At 33.3% G+C, this 16,930-nt stretch overlaps 1 protein-coding gene across 1 annotated transcript; it reads left to right on the top strand.

Moving 5' to 3' along the window:
• The first annotated feature begins 429 nt into the window (after positions 1-429).
• Positions 430-974, top strand: LOC131649158 (uncharacterized). The gene is made up of 2 exons (XM_058918908.1): positions 430-729; positions 819-974. Exons 1-2 carry the CDS (start codon positions 430-432, stop codon positions 972-974), a joined length of 456 nt encoding a protein of 151 aa, XP_058774891.1.
• The last annotated feature ends 15,956 nt before the right edge of the window (positions 975-16,930 follow it).

Here is a 16,930-nt window from a genome sequence, read left to right as displayed (position 1 = left end):
AATCAAATCCACTAAACTACATATGAATTTTAATTATACATTCATTAGGGTTTGTGACACATGGTAATAGAGTATCTCACGTGGAAGTCACATGCTTATTCTAGAGGGATGGTTTGGTGAGGGTCCTTTAATATAAGTACATGTTGGTTCAACAATTCACGACCTTTGAAGGAAAGTGACTACTCAATTCAACCCATTGGCTCCTAGCTATAGTACTAAGGTTAATGTACGTCTATCTCTTAATTTAGTACTCATTCACTAATAATAAATAAAGAGAAGGTAAAGGAATAGGAATGAAACAATTAATGTGGGACATGTTCTCTTTCATGCTGCCTATGTATTGATGACATTGTTGATGTAAGAGACGATGGAAATTGTGGGTTTAGAGCCATTGCATCTTTGCATGGTTATGGCACAAATGGATGGTCAATGGCTCGTCGGGATTTGGAGAAAGAAATTATAGGTCCTAGAAGCCAGTTGTATGAGGAATTATTTGGTAAACGCCTTTCACAAGTGAGATCATCGTTGGTGATAGAAACTTTAGGACAACAGCCACCAAATAAATGGATGACGTTACCTGATATGGGCTATATAATAGCTAATCGGTATAACGTTGTTCTCGTCTCATTATGTTACCCTAGTTTGAGTTACTTTCCTATGACGAGTGCACATTCACCTAATGTATCTATTTACTGCATTGGATTTGTAAATGGAAACCATTGGGTTCAGGTAATTAGTAACACAACTTTGTATACAGGTAATTAGTAACACAACTTTGGAAACCATTGAATTTCTTATGATATTTATTTTATATACAGGTAAACATGAATGAAGGATTTCCGTTGCCACCTGTCACAACTGATTGGAAGAAATATCGCACAAAAGATGCGACTTCTTGGATGGTAGGATTTCCCGGGCGGCTACAACATTGGCAACATCTTACGCCTATACTGCCAAAATATGTTCGATTATGAGATATTGGATTATGAGATATACTATTTTGACGAGATATGTCGGACTATGAGATATACTATTTTGTTAGCGATATACTATTTTGTTGACAATTAACTTTAAGCGTCAAAATACTAAATATAAAATATGTCTCATAATATAACAGTAATCTCATAATAATACAAAAGTCTCAAAGTAAAACATAAGAATGAACATAAAACATAACATCAATCAGACTCATTATTATAAATAATTGGTCCTTCCCTAGGTAATGGTTCGCCCTGTGCAACTCTGAGTGCCCGAAATATCTCAACAAACTGTTCGTCATCATGATGTGCCTGATGACGCTCTAAGTAACGATGAAGCTCATGAGAAATATAAGATAACCTCAGGTCCGACGGTCCTTCTTCATAGACAGGAATTGGTACCTCCCTCGGTTGATCAACTCGTGGCGCTATCAAACGAGGATGTGACACCGTATAATACCACGCCAAATAATCATCGTTTATCTCATATGGTATGGTGTCAAACACGGCTGGGGTACCATCGGGGGCTCGGGTCACCCGCAACACACTCTGCACATATGTAGCCCACTCAACATCCACATCAAGTGTGTCTACATTAGGAGGAGCAATCGGTATGTAATGTCTGTACCCAAACTGACGCATGCATCTGTCAGGTAAATATAGAACTACAGTACCATACCACTTCAAATCACCCCTGTACAAACATATATCATCAAACAAACGGTGTTGCCTATGATCCTCAAAAGGCTGCCAAATGATATCGCGAGGTGTCAACTGATCTAACACAACTCGAATGGCATCAACTTTTTGAGTCCCCTGCCTATATTCCCATCTCATCGCCCTAGCCATTGGACTACCGACTGCATAAATCCCAGAAGTACCTCTCTTTCCAACAGTTGGAAAGTACTCGTGAATCCAACACTGTAACAAAACATTGATATCGTAAATTAAATTAAATCATAATCAAGTATGGATCAATCCTAATTTAAATAATTAAGTAACATTATAATTATGTATAACTAAAACATAACTAAAATTTTGTACCTGAAGAAGATTGGCATAACTGCCAAGCTGCTTGCATGAATAGAATGAAGCATCTTCTAAATATCTGTATAGATTAACCAGTGCAGCTGCCCCCCAACAATATCTACCGTATCTATCCAAGTCTCTCAACAGTGGTAAATATTTTGCCTCGACAAGAGTAAAAGTCTTGTCGGCAAGAATAGTACAACCTAACATCAACATCATGTAGGCTCTAGCAGCACCGGTAAAGTTATCAGCAGCTCTTTGTTGCTCAAATACTTGCTTCAACCAATCTAACTTATAATAAGGACCCCTTACGGAAGAAGCCTCCTCAGATGTATCACTCAATGAAATACCAAATAACTCAACAACAAGATGAATAGCATCATAATCAGTGACAACATAGTCGGGGTCAACCAACTCACCCCGAATAGGTAAATGAAGAAGACACGAAACATAATCTAGCGTAATGGTTATCTCGTCGAACGAAATATGAAATGACGATGTTTCAGGATGCCATCTCTCAAAAAAAGCTAATATAAGATGCGTATCTACTCTCTCTCCAAACTAGTATACGGCAGAGATGACAGGCCAGAGGCAACTAACCAATCATTCATCGCCCTTGGGAGAGGATGCAAAATCCATCCTATTAATTTACTGCCATGTGCAGCAACCTTTAAGGTTGTCTTTGGTCTTCTCTCCTGAAAATAATCTGTAATAGATGTGTTAACACATAAGTATATATAATTTAAAATTATTCAACATAAATTTTTAAATTCTTCAACCTAAAACGAGATATTAACGTACCTCGCCGAACCATAAATGGCGGGCAACATGGTCGTGATACCTAGTCAAAAGAGAAGTATCGCTCGGTCCTCCGGGAAATCCCGGGTGCTGCGGACCAGCCTCCGGTGCAGCTTCCTGATGTCCCTCGCCTTCAGCCTCTCGACGTTGTCTTCCTCCTCGGTGCATTCCGTCGAACAAACTTCCTCTTCTACGAACCACTTAAAAAAATAAATAAAAGATAATTAATATATAAATAAAATATATATTAAAAAAAATATATTTAAAACTGCCGAAACCGGAACACTAAGCATTGGGTTATCCGGCTGCTGCTTGTAAAAATTGGAACTCCAAGCTTTGGGATGTCCGGTTGGTTTTTTCAAAAAATTTCAAAACAGGAACACCCAACCTTGGGATGTCCGGTTGGTTTTTTCAAAATTTTCCAAAACCGGAACACCCAACCTTGGGATGTACGGTTTGTCATTATCCAAAAAAAAAGCCCCAAAAACCTACTTGTGCATTATCCGGTTGTGCAAAACAAAAATATGCGCCTCAGTACAATTTTGTGCAAAATGAGTGAAAAGTGAAATTTTTTAATTTTTTAACTATTTATACATGGGTAAATTCGTCCAATTAAATATTTTGTTGGGGTATAGGGATAATTGTTGGGGTACATGGTATAATTTTCTGGTAACTATTGAATACTCTACTACAACCCAACCAATATAGTGTATATTGTCAAACGGTTGATAAATGATTATATAATTGTATATAATTATTGGGTAAAACCTCAATCACAAGATAATGGTGAATAATGGAGAGATGGAGAGAATGAGAAAATTAGAGAGAGTTAGCGTGAAAATAAGATATTCTATTATTAATGACCTAACATAGGTATTTAAACCATCATACAAAATAATACAATTAACCAACTATTAAGAAAAACAAACTTCTTAGACCTGCAACCGGTTGCATATTTGGTCAAATCGGTTGCGCTAAATCACTGCCTCAAAATTACAAAAACTAGAAAGGGTGTAACCCGTTGCACATTTAATGCAACATATTGCACTAAATCTCTACCTGGTACTGAACATTGTAGAACATGGGTGTAACCTATTCTACATTTACAACAACATGTTATACTGACTTGAATTATATTATTTTCTCAATACACCATCTTAATTCAAGTCCTTCAAGTCTTCCACACTCTTGTGCTCCTTCAACCTCTTGAACACTTCAATTCTTAAACCTTTGGTTAGCAAATCAGCTACTTGGTCTTCAATTTTGCAATACCCTAACTCCAATTTTCCTTCACTTACAAGCTCTCTCAACTAGTGAAATCTCATCTCAATATGTTTTCTTCTCCCATGTACAATGGAATTCTTAGCAAGGTTTATTGCAGAAATATTATCTATTATCAAAGTCACAACTTCATACTCTTCGCTGCACAACTCCTTCATCAAATTCATTAACCATACAGCTTGACACGCAAACATAGACGTTGCAATGTACCCGACTTTGCAAGAATAGAGCGCCACAGCTGATTCCTTATTAGAATACCTAGAGATATTTCTCCATACATAAAGATGTATCCAGCAGTGGACTTTTTAACATCTTTATCTCCACACTATTTTGAGTCGGTATAGCCGAGCAATTTGCAACTTCTACGTTTATCTGTTGCAACAAATAGAATTCCACAAACAATCAAACTTTTGATGTATCTCAAAATTATCTTGACTGCTGCCAAGTGTGATGCCTTTGGCTTCCCCTTAAATATACTCACCATCCAACACTAAATATCAAGTATGGTCTCGTATTATTCAAGTACCACAGTGATCCAATTAGCCTGCTATACTGCATTTGATTAATATCCTACTTGTCTTCATTATTTGAAAACTGCATTCTTGGCTCTGTAGGGGTAATTGCCACATTATAATGCTCCATTTCAAACTTCTTCAATATTTCAAGAGCATACATTCCTTGATGCATGAGGAGTCCCTTTTCGGACTTGTGAGACTCAGTGCCAAAGAAATATGTCATGAGACAAAGGCCAGTTATTTCAAACTCCTTCATTAAGTCACCCTTGAACTCGGTAATGTAACCTTCATCGCTGCTTGTAATCAATAAATCGTCAACATAGAGACATAGGATGATCACACATTTGCTTGTATCCTTCTTCACATACACACCAGGTTCGAATACACATTTATCAAATCCTATCTCCTTTAGAAATGCATACAATGCCTGCTTCAATTTATAGAACTTAGATTCCCAATTTTTCACAATAGAACCAGGAGGTTATGCCACATACATCTCTTCTTCCAAAGGGCTATTCAAAAAGGCATATCTGGCATTCATTTGGTAGATGGACCAATTGTTGTTATTTTCAAAACCAACAACTAACCTAATGATTTCAATTCTAGCCACAAGTGCAAATACTTCTTCAAACTCTATATCTTCCCTTTGCAAAAAATTCTTTGCAACTAATCGATCCTTATGCTTCATTATTTCGACCTTAGTATTTGCCTTCACTTTGTGTACCCATCTTACACCAATAGGATTTTTTCCCTCAGATAGACCAACTAGTTCCCATGTATTATTTTTTCTCAATTGACTCCAAATCCTCTTTCATAGCACATATCCACTTTGGATCAGTGAAGGTCTCCTCCGTTTTCAGTGGTTCAGATTCAACCAAGAGAAAAATCTCGGTAAAAGCTCAGTAGGTTCGAGATCAGCATGATAAAAAATCAATAGGTTCGAGATCAGCCCGATAAAAATCTCAGTTTGGTTTGCGATTAACCAGTATAAAACATCAGTTCGGTTCAAATGATAGCCAACTCATAAGTTCGTCTTGTTTTGAGATCACCATGTGCAAAATCTTTGATTGGTGTGAAAATTAACCACTTCAAAGTTGCTTGTTGTTTGGTTCGGAGACTAACCGCTTCAAGCCCTAGTCGTTGTTTGGTTACCAGTTATCCTGAAAACTTCATTTCCTTATATAAAGGGGTTCGTGGGTTTAACCTTCTAAAATCTATCAAGCAATAGTAGACACTCTCAAGATCAATTCTTAGAGACAGGAGTAAGTCACTTCTTTGGATCAAACCTCTATATTTCTCTGGTGTTGTTCCTCTTCCCTTATGTTTTTTATTTTCCACTTGATTTCTTTACTTTGAATTTCGGTTGCATATTTAGTCAAACTTTTTACAAAATGTTTTCAAACTTTGATTGCAAAAATGACTTTATTTTAAATCAATAATTTTTTAACCTCCACAATTCACCCCCTCTTTTGTATGGAGTCACATGTCCAACACAAATGAGTCATTTGACTCCATACACAAGAGGGGGGAGGGGTGAATTGTGGAGGTTTGAAAATCATTGATTTAAAAAAAGTATTTTCAAAATCACAGTTAGAAAATATTTTGTAAAGCATTTGAAGAAATATGCACTGAAAATTCAAAGTAAAGAAACTATGTGGAAAATAAAAGAAATAAGGGAAAGGCAACAACATCAAAGAATTAAAGAGATTCGATTTACAGAAGTGAGTTACTCCTCTCCCTAAGAATTAATCATGAATGTATCCACTATTTCTTGAGATATTTTAGAAGGTTAAAACCACAAATCCCCTTATTAAGGAAATAAACTTTTTTAGGATAACTTCTAACCAAACAATGAACATGGCTCGAAATGGGAGGTCTTTGAACCAAACAACGAATAGGCTTGAAGCAGTTAGTCTTCACACCAAACAGAAATTTTGCACAGGCTATTCACAAACCATGACGGTTTTTGAATAGGCTATCCTTTGAATCGAACCGATGCTTTATATAGGATGACCATGAACCAATTTACTAGGTTGATCTCAAACCTATAGAGTTTTTACGTTGGGCTAAACTCATAACCTAAGAGATATTTTACATTAGATTAATCTCGAACCAATATAGATTTTAATCGAGCTGAGCTCAGAACCATTCTAGAGATTTTCACTGGCTAATTTTCACGATCCAAAAGAGAGTTTTTTCACATGCGAAGCTCCCGAACTAAATGATGACTAAGACTAATCTCCCAAATTCAAATAAGAGCTTTTAAAGTAGTTTAGTTTTCAACCAAAATAATAACATCATAAGGAAGAATAGTTTATTCAAGAGAAAAATTATACTCTTTATAGTTCCATTATGCTGTGGAGTATATGGTGGCACCATCTCATGCACAATCCCTTATTTTTCACATAATGTGTCGAAGTCTTTCTACACATATTCTCCTCCACCATCAGTTCTCACAATCTTGAGCTTTTGCCCACTTTTCTTTTCGACAATATATTTGAACTTGGAAAATACCTCGATCACTTCACTTTTCTTCTTGATCAGGTAAGTCCATAGTTTTTGACTGAAATCATCTATGAATGTGTCAAAGTATTTGTTACCTCCATTCGAATTCACCTGGATTGGACAACATACATCAGAGTATATGACTTCAAGGATTTCCTTCGACTTGCTTCCTACATCCTTGTTGAAGATGTTCTTGTGATGCTTCGCATGTGCACATTCCACACACACTTCTCTTGGAATACCGATTTCTGGTAATCTTGAAACCATATTTCTTCTTTTCAACTCTCTGATGTCATTGAAGTTGAGATGGCCTAGTCGATAGTGCCATATCCATTCATCTCTGCTATCCGTAGTTGCAAGGCACTTATGCTTCATCACATTAAGTTCAATCTTGAAAGTTCCATTCTGAGACATAGGAGCCTTCAAAATTAACTTTCTACTTGAGTCGAAAACTCTCATTATCTTGTCTTTGATCGAAACCTTGTAGTTCTTTTCGACCAACTGCCCTATGCTGAGCAAATTGCTCTTCATGCCTGGTATGTACAACTCAGTGGAGATTACTGACCTTTTGCATCTTTCTTCATAATCAAAACATCACCAATACCTTTAGCTGCTAGAGTATTGTAATTTTCAAATTTCACCGAGTTCTTCATAGAGGACTTTATGTTGACAAACCAATCTTTCCTTCCAAATATGTGTGATGAGCATCTTGAGTCCAAGTACCATTGGTCCAATCTGTCTTCATCTCTTGTTGTAACCATAATCATCATCATCTCTTCTTCTTAATGTATTACTAAATTTGCATCAATTTTTTTATTCTTTTATTTTCTTGGACAATCACTAGCATATTGACCTTACTTTTGACAATTGAAACATTGGATGCGACTTTTTCCAGGTTTTCGACCACCATCTATTCTTCTACCTGCAGCACCACCTCTTTGGTAGCTTTGGTATGAGGGTTTTCTATGATTCGACCAACTTCCTTCTTGCTGATTTTGACCAATCGAATTGTTGTAGCCTCCTCTACCTTTGTTTCCATTCCAATTTTCTTTGCCTTTCTTTTCTTTTGCGGACAGAGCCTGCAGAGCCACATCACTCTTCGACTTTCCTGCAACTTTTTCAGCCATTCTTTGTTCATGAGATTCAAGCGTCCCTTGAAGCTCCTCCTTTGTCAATATTGACAAATATTTAGAATCTTCTATGGCTACCACCACGTGGTCGAACGTTGGAGCCAATGACCTCAAGATCTTTGCCACAACTCATCTTGATGTCAACACTTCTCCATATACCTTGATTTGATTCATCATTTTTGTAACCCTAGTGAAGAAATTAGTTATGCTTTCACTTTCTTCCATCCGAAACAATTCACATGTTCTTTAATGGGTTTGTAACCTCATCTCTTTCCCCTTTTATGCGCCTCCAAAAGACTTTTCAAAATTTACCAGGCTTCTTTCGCTGATTCAACATCACTCAGCTTCTTAAAATTATATGGATCAACACATTGATGAATTATAAAGAGTGCTTTGTTCAGTCTTTTCTTCATCCGTTGTGTTTTTTGCAAGCAGTGTTACCCCTTCTTTCACAAGACCCTAAAGATCTCGATAATAGAAAACCACCTTCATCTGCTTGCACCAATTCTCATAATTCCGACCCTTCAGAATTGGGAGACTCGCCGAAAAATAGCCATTCAGATGATTCATTGCCATCGTGATTTTCTTCCCACAAATCGCTCAACCTATGCTCTAGATACCAGATGTTAGAATTAAACTCAAACCTTTAAGTAATTCGTTGTCGCTACACAATGACAATGAAAGAAGGAAGAAAGAGAATTTGGGGAGAAAGGTGAATTAGGGTTTCAACAAAATTAAAAGGAGGGAGAAGAATATTTTCTGCAGAGTTTCTCTCTGCCCACATATTGTAGAAAATTCTTATTCACTTTGCAACTGTAAAATTATGTAAATACAAGTGTATCTTAGAATAGGGGTTACTTCATCTATTTATAGTTTTAGGTTGCTTTCTCCCTAAGACAAAACTCAAAACTACAAAAGCCATAAATACCTATTTTGGTCTAAGTCGAAATTATGTGTGAAGCAACCTGCTTCGACACTTCGACATCTCATACAACTCGACACAAATTAAACTATTTCGTCACACCCTTATTCTATCAAGCAACATGATGCTTCGACATAATGGATTACAATCTCAACACACACAAGAGCCTTGAGTCTTATTGATGAGACTTGAAATAGTTCGATAATAGTTATCATCATCTGAGATCTTTGACCACTTGAGCTAACTTCAACAACTAACTTCAGCAATTACTTAATTTCAAGTGTTGTCATCGTCAAAACTAAACTACTACTTATTGACTTATATCTTACTATCCATAAGTTTTATCATCTTAGATTCTTAATTATTTATATGTAAATACATAGATCCATGTACTCAATTCATTTTAAGATTTGTAAATCTGAAACATTATGTCACATATTCTATATGGCGACAATCAAAAGTGCAACTCACATTTTAGCCTACCTAGTTTTTCATAAAATAACAAAATATTTGAAGATTGATTGTTATTTGGTGAGAGAATAGCTAAGTACATGAATGAAGAAGTTGTTGCGAGCAACATTAAAAAATCGGTTGGTTAATTTCTTTACCAAGTCATCTACCACAACCTTTTCTTTCATTGCTATCAAAGTTAAAGATGGTAGATATTTAGTCACCTTTAATTTGTGGGAAGATATTACATCAAGACAATGAAGATATTTGCATTGTCAAAGTGCATCATAATTAGAATGTAGCTTACAAAAGTTGTTAATTAATTAAAATAGTTATTATGAGTTATTTATTTACAACACAAACTTTAGTATAATATGTACAAATGTAGCTTATATTAAAGATTTTTTCTTTACCCACCTCCCTATGGGGTCACCCCCAGCGAAAACTCCATTTTACCCCGCTTCGGAAATGCATTTCCGAAATATTTTTTTTTTAAAATTTTTCCAGACTTCGGAAGTGCATTTCCGAAAAAATCCCAAAAATTGGGATTTTGACTAATTCGGAGATGCTTCTCCGAAACAACAAAAAAAAACTCTAAAAAAATCCCAAAAATTAATTTTAGGATATTAATTAATTCAATTATCATAAATTTGATATAATTTATGAGTAATGAATAATAATAATTATATATTTTTATATAATTTATGAGTTATGAATAATAATTATTATATATTTTTATTTTGATTCATATTTTAAAATTTAAAATAATTTTAATTAAAATAATTAAAATAATTTCATTTACAAAATGGGTTATAATTTTTTATTTATATATTTATAATAATTATTATATATTTATATATTTACAAAAATAATTAAAAAAAAAGAGTGTTTTAATTTATATATTTATATAATAATTATAATAATTATTATATATTTATAAAAAATATTATATATTTATATAATAATTATCATATATTAATTATAAATATATTTATACATTTATATAATAATTATAAAAATTAAAACAATGAGTGTTTTAATTTATAATATATATATATATATATATATATATATATATATATTATATTTATATTTATATATTATATTTAATTTTAAATAATTCAAAATTTACTTATGAAATTAAGATGTTTTTGATTTATATAAGTTAGTAAAATAATTTTTAACTTCAAAATTGTTTAGGAAATTTTATACCTATTAATTGTATTGATTCACCTTGATTTTATATCTATTAATTGTATTGATTCACCTTGATTTTAATTTTTTAATAATTATTGAATTCTTTCGAAAGTCTATATCCGAAACATTCCAAGACCAATTTGGTCTTGGAATATTTCGGAAGTGTATATCCGAAGACACCCCCCTCCCAAAAAAAATTCGGAAGTGTATATCCGAAGACACCCCCTCCCAAAAAAAAGGTGTTTTCGGAAATGCATTTCCGAAAACCCAAAAAAGGGGTGTTTTCGGAAATGCATCTCCGAAAACACATTTTTTTCGTATTTTCGGAAGTGTATTTCCGAAATAAGACAAATTTTGAAAAAAAAATAAGCGTTTCGGAAATGCATTTCCGAAGTGAGGGTATTTTGGGTTTTTCACCAGAGGTGACCAAGAAAAGAGGGAGGTGGGTAAAGAAATTTCCTATATTAAATGAGCATTAGCTTCACTATAAGTAGACTTGTAATGATCATAATTTGTTAAGTGAATCATATTTTTCAAGCTCTCAACTTCATTCTATAATATATTTCATATTTTCTTATAAATGTTTCAAATGAATTTTAAAAAAGTTACTATAAGGGAAAAGACTTGAATGTAACCTATTGTGGTAGTATTATTAGTGTATAATTTGAAATTGATCAAGTAACTATTAAAGCTTCTAGAATCTAGATTTTACTCAAGGTAACTATTGAATACTCTACCACAACCCAACCAATATAAATAGTATATATTGTCATACAAATTGTAGATGATCATATATCAAGAGAAATAAACTTTTCAAACCCTCAATAAAATTTTGCTTCATATAAAAGAAAAGAAAACATAGGTATAGAACCTATTTTTACATCTATACATATGCACAATAAACTAATGAACCTTGGTTAATTTTAATTTAACTATGTGGTAATGAATTTTTGTCAAAAAAATATAAAGCAAGATATTTAGGCAAGTTGCATTCCAATATTTCAATAATTGAACAATACCTTATATTATTCTCTCTCTCTTTTTGTTTTGTAATTGAACAGAGAGAGCAGCTTTGCACTAGGGTGGGGAGGGTATTTTATTATTCTTTTTCCTGTTTTCATGTCATGTTTTGCACTTTGCACTATGTTTTGTAACATTTATCACCACCAACCAGTGCATTATAGATCAATGGGGGTCCATTTTTTGGGAGACATGCAAGATGTGGGAACGTCAGGGATCAATATTGTAGTAGGGCCACTTCTGTATTTTGGGCCATATGGCCCACTAACTTTACAGCCTAATTCAATATATGAATCTAATAAATTCTAAAGGTACATTTATCTAATATCTTATAACTCCGTAGCATAGTATGTACCATATGTTATGGTGGGTTTTGAATAATGGACAATGAATTAATGAGAAAAATTCAGTGAGTGCTATAAGCATGAAGGAGAATAATTTGAAGAAAATGTGTTCCCTCATTGTCATATGTCGAAATCTTTAGTTACATTTTGGCCATACCTCCATGTGATATCCATTCTGTAAAGCAATTTTTTTTATAGTTTTGTGCTCAAAAGGAAAACAAAATGTAAGTGATGTGGTTTGACATGAAATGACATCTTGTTAATTTGATATGATCAAGATTGTTTATAAAACCCATTTCTTTAACACAACATAAAGGAAAACAAAATGTAAGTGATGTGGTTTGACATGAAATGACATCTTGTTAATTTGATATGATCAAGATTGTTTATAAAACCCAATTTCTTTAACACAACATAGAAAGTAGGGGTGTGCAAAATATGCGGTTGTGATTAGAGCTGTTAAAATGGGCTACTCGGTCTTAAACAGACGGGCTCTGGTGGGTCCTGGACTTTTAAGGGATGGGCTAAAAAGGCCCGTTTAATATGGGCTCGAGATTTACTATTCGAGTCCGACCCTAGATGGGCTTCGAACTACCCGGTCCTAAATGGGCTTTTTTATTTAAAATAATTAAAATAAAAACTCCATAATATTTATTATTAATAAAATTAAAAAATATATTATTTTAAACATAATACATTTTTAAGTACTATATTATCTCTTATAAATACTATAATGTGTTTCTAAATATAATATATGTCTAAATTGTATAAAATAATACTTGAATATTTATTATAAGAGAAAAACTAGTATAATACGATGAAAATGTTGATTATATTAATGTATAATATTTAAAAAAGAAAAATTGAATAGAATAGACATGATTATATTAATGTATAATATTTAAAAAAGAAAAATTGAATAGAATAGACATAAAATTTAGTAAGGTCCGAAAAATCAATATGCTATTTTGGTGTAAGATAATATAAATATATTTTTTTTAAATTTATAATTATTCGGGCCTATGGGCTACCCACGGTCCATATGGCCTAGCCCTAAAGGGTAGCGGGCTTTTCAGGGCTGGGCTAAAAAGACCCTAAAAAATATGGGCTCTAATTTTAAAGCCCAAGCCCTATGGATTTTCGGGCCTAGCGGACGGGCCCATATGGGCTAGCCCATTTTGACAGCTCTAGTTGTGATTCCCAAATTCATAACCAAACCTAAACCACTTTTAAATATCCGGATATAATTGAATGGTTATTAACCGGTTTAGTTATTAATGAGTTGGTTATCCATTCATATAATCCAGATATAATTAAATGGTTATTAACCGGTTAAATTATTTTGGATTTGATTATAATCCGATTATTATCCAAATCCAAATATTTTAATTCTCAAACTTTAATATTTTTTTTGAATAAAAAATCGAAAAAAATAATTTTCAAAACTGGATTTTAAAAAAAAAACGGTTATATAATCATAACCAAATTTATAACCAGTTTTAACTAAAATGTGGTCATGGTTATAAATTCAAACCATTTAAATGGTTTTAAAATGGTTATGGTTTGGTTTTTGAAAATAACCAATCATGTATGGATGTCAATGCGGCGGGGCGGGGCCGGGGGATACATTCCCATCTTAATTCCCGCCCTCGAATCTATTCCCCATCCCCGCTTCAGATCCCCGCAACGGGAGATTTTGTCCCCCATCCCCGTCCCCGCGGATCCCCGTGTGGAGATCCATAGACATGATTATTTTTTTTATTTTAAACCAAATTAACAATAAAAACTTCAAAAACTAACCACGAAAAATTTAGAAATTATTTCTTTATGAAAAATATACTATTTTAACAATATTCAATCTATAATATTGAGTGTCACGACCACCAAAATTTCAAACTTAACAAAACTTAAAATAATCGTTTAAGTCTCACTCTTTTACTAACAATGCATATATATTTTAAATTTGTGTATAAGATTAATTATATGAAATGACAAATAGACTTACATAATAATTTAAAATTATATATATAAAATAAGGACATTATGCTATTTTAGGCGGGGCGGAGACTCTACGGGCGGGGGATATTTACGCCTCCCCTGTCCCGAAGTCCTTTAGGGAGACTTTGTTCTCCACCCCCGTCCCCGCAGAAAGAAAATTCTCCGTCTTTAGGGCCTCAGACGGGGAATCTCCATGAGAATCCCCGATAACATAGGCAAGTTGACATCCCTACAACCATCCACACACCTAATAGAAAGTGGAATGAACTCTTATACAATAAAAATAATTTGAATAAATAGCATAACTTTTGCATTAGTACAAGTCATATATTAAGGAGTTTATTATATTGAGATTTTAAAAAAATTATTATTTTGATAAAAGTCTTGAAGGTTTTAAAATATTTTATAGGAATATATTAACTTTTTAGATTTTTTTTCCAAAAGATTGTTTACAATCAAGACTTATCTGTTTAGATTTCAAATGATTTATAATATAAATTTTCAAGATTTCAAAGTATTTTATGGGTTTTTAAAATTTGAAATAACACTGGACATTTTCTATAAAATAATAAAGAGACTAAAAAAGATGTTAAATAAAATTTAAAATCAATACAAATGTTAAATATTATAATAATTAAATTATTCTTGTCCCAAAAATAAGAATGATTTTAACCTCATATTATTTAATGTCTTTCCTAACGAGATATATAATTTAGTAATGTATTGGTGTTGGTCATTTGTCTTTCCTAATGATATTCTTTGATTTTTGAGGTTTTTTATTTTATTCAATGTCAGTCTAGAAATAAAGGGCCACTTGTTTTTAGGGTTAATACTACTTTACCCCCTGCAATATAAGTGAGATTCGGTTTACTCCCTCTAAAAAAAATTTATTGGACAAACCTTGCAAAATAAATATTTCATCAAATTTGACCCTGATCAATTTTTTGGCCAAGATTCTTAGAATCCTGCCTACATGGCATTTTTTGGAGTGCTGACTGTACAGCACATAAGCAATGTGGCACAGTCAGCACTGCCACGTGGAATTTAATTTTTTTTAAAAAAATAATTTTACTTATTTTTTTTAATTTTTTTTTAAATTTTTTTTGTTGATTTTTTTTAAACTTTTTTTTTATTATTTTTTTTAAAAAAAAAATTAATATTTTTTTTACATTTTTAAAAAATATTTTTCCAATTTTTAAAATTTAATATTTTAAATTCGTAGGTAAATCCGTATGTAAATCCGCAGGTATTTTTAAATCCGTAGGTAAATCCGCAAGTATTGTCAAATTCGTAGGTAAATCCGCAGGTAAATTCGCAGGTAAATCTGCAGGTATTGTCAAATTCGCAGGTATTTTTAAAGGTAAATCCCCAAGTATTGTCAAACTTGTAGGTAAATCCGCAGGTATTGTCAAATCTGTAGGTGAATCCGCAGGTAAATCCGCGGGTATTGTCAAATTCGTAGGTGAATCCGCAGGTATTTTTAAATCCGTATGTAAATCCGCAGGTACTGTCAAATATTTTTTAAAAACGTAAAAAAAAATTAAAAATATCAAAAAAAAAAAAAAATCAATAAAAAAATTTTAAAAAAAATTTTAAGAAAAAATTTTAAAAAAATTAAATTCCACGTGGCAGTGCTGACTGTGCCACATTGCTTATGTGCTGTACAGTCAGCACTACCAAAAATGCCATGTAGGCAAGATTCTAAGAATCTTGGTCAAAAAAATTGATCAGGGTCAAATTTGATGGAATCTATATTTTGCAAGGTTTGTCCAATAAGTTTTTTTTTAGAGGGGGGTAAACCGAATCTCGCCTATATGGCAGGGGGTAAAGTAGTATTAACCCTTGTTTTTATTTAAGACTAACATAATGAAATGGAATAAAACGCAATAGAATTGAGCAGAATAGAGTGGAACGGAACATAACCTCCATTTTATTGTTTGGAAATTTTACGAAGGAGCGAAATTAATATTCCATTTTATTCTTTGAAAATTGAACGGAGTGGAAAGCATTATAATTTTTTATTATATTTTTATCCTTTACTTCAAAAACATTGATATGGTTAATGTGGAATTGTGTAACTACCAAGTGTCCTCGCAAAGCACCTCGAAAGTGTGTTCAGGTGATGGAAAGTGAAAAGCGTCACGGCGAAGAAAAGGAGAGTAGGTCTTTTGAAGATAGGCGATTGAATTCCAGTGAAGAGTCATTTTCAGGCAGAGCAGTGATGTGTTGTGATTACACAGAGACGTATGATATCAACCAAGGAAACCATAGATTATGGGATAACATGGAGATAGAGGTGGGGAGAATAGTGTGGGATACAATTTCCAAATTGGTAATCACTAGCTCGTTAGACAAGTCAGAATCGATCAAAGCTATTAAATCAATGGAAATTAGACACAAAGAAGGAAAGCTCAGAAGGGAGGCGTCTAATCATCAAATCCTATGAATATCTTTTCTTACAACATTAGAGGAGGAGGAAGTAGAGTAAAGAGGAGAAGAATTAGCTACAACATTCAATCAGGTAATTTTGATGTCGCTTTTATTCAAGAAACTAAGTTGCAATCTTTGGATAGCATATTAGTAGCAGATCTTTGGGGCAATAAGGAGGTCGAATGGACGAGCAGTGGGGCCGAGGGTTCTGCAGGTGGAATGGTGATCCTCTGGAAAAAGACTTTATGTCGCTTAATTTTAGTTTTGAGGGAGAAGGGTTCGTGGGAGTGATGCAGATTGGCAAGGTAGAACTTACAATCTGGTCAACATCTAT

Source organism: Vicia villosa, linkage group LG2 (assembly GCF_029867415.1).
Source record: "Vicia villosa cultivar HV-30 ecotype Madison, WI linkage group LG2, Vvil1.0, whole genome shotgun sequence".
In the NCBI taxonomy this organism is placed as follows: Eukaryota; Viridiplantae; Streptophyta; class Magnoliopsida; order Fabales; family Fabaceae; genus Vicia; species Vicia villosa.
This window is presented reverse-complemented; position numbering and strand designations above follow the sequence as displayed.

Bases quoted from the DNA above. Each gene is read 5' to 3' on its own strand.
- LOC131649158 (XM_058918908.1), top strand. From the start codon at position 430: ATGGCTCGTCGGGATTTGGAGAAAGAAATTATAGGTCCTAGAAGCCAG. The intron at 730-818 runs GTAATTAGTAAC...TTTTATATACAG, and splicing joins ATGGAAACCATTGGGTTCAG to GTAAACATGAATGAAGGATT.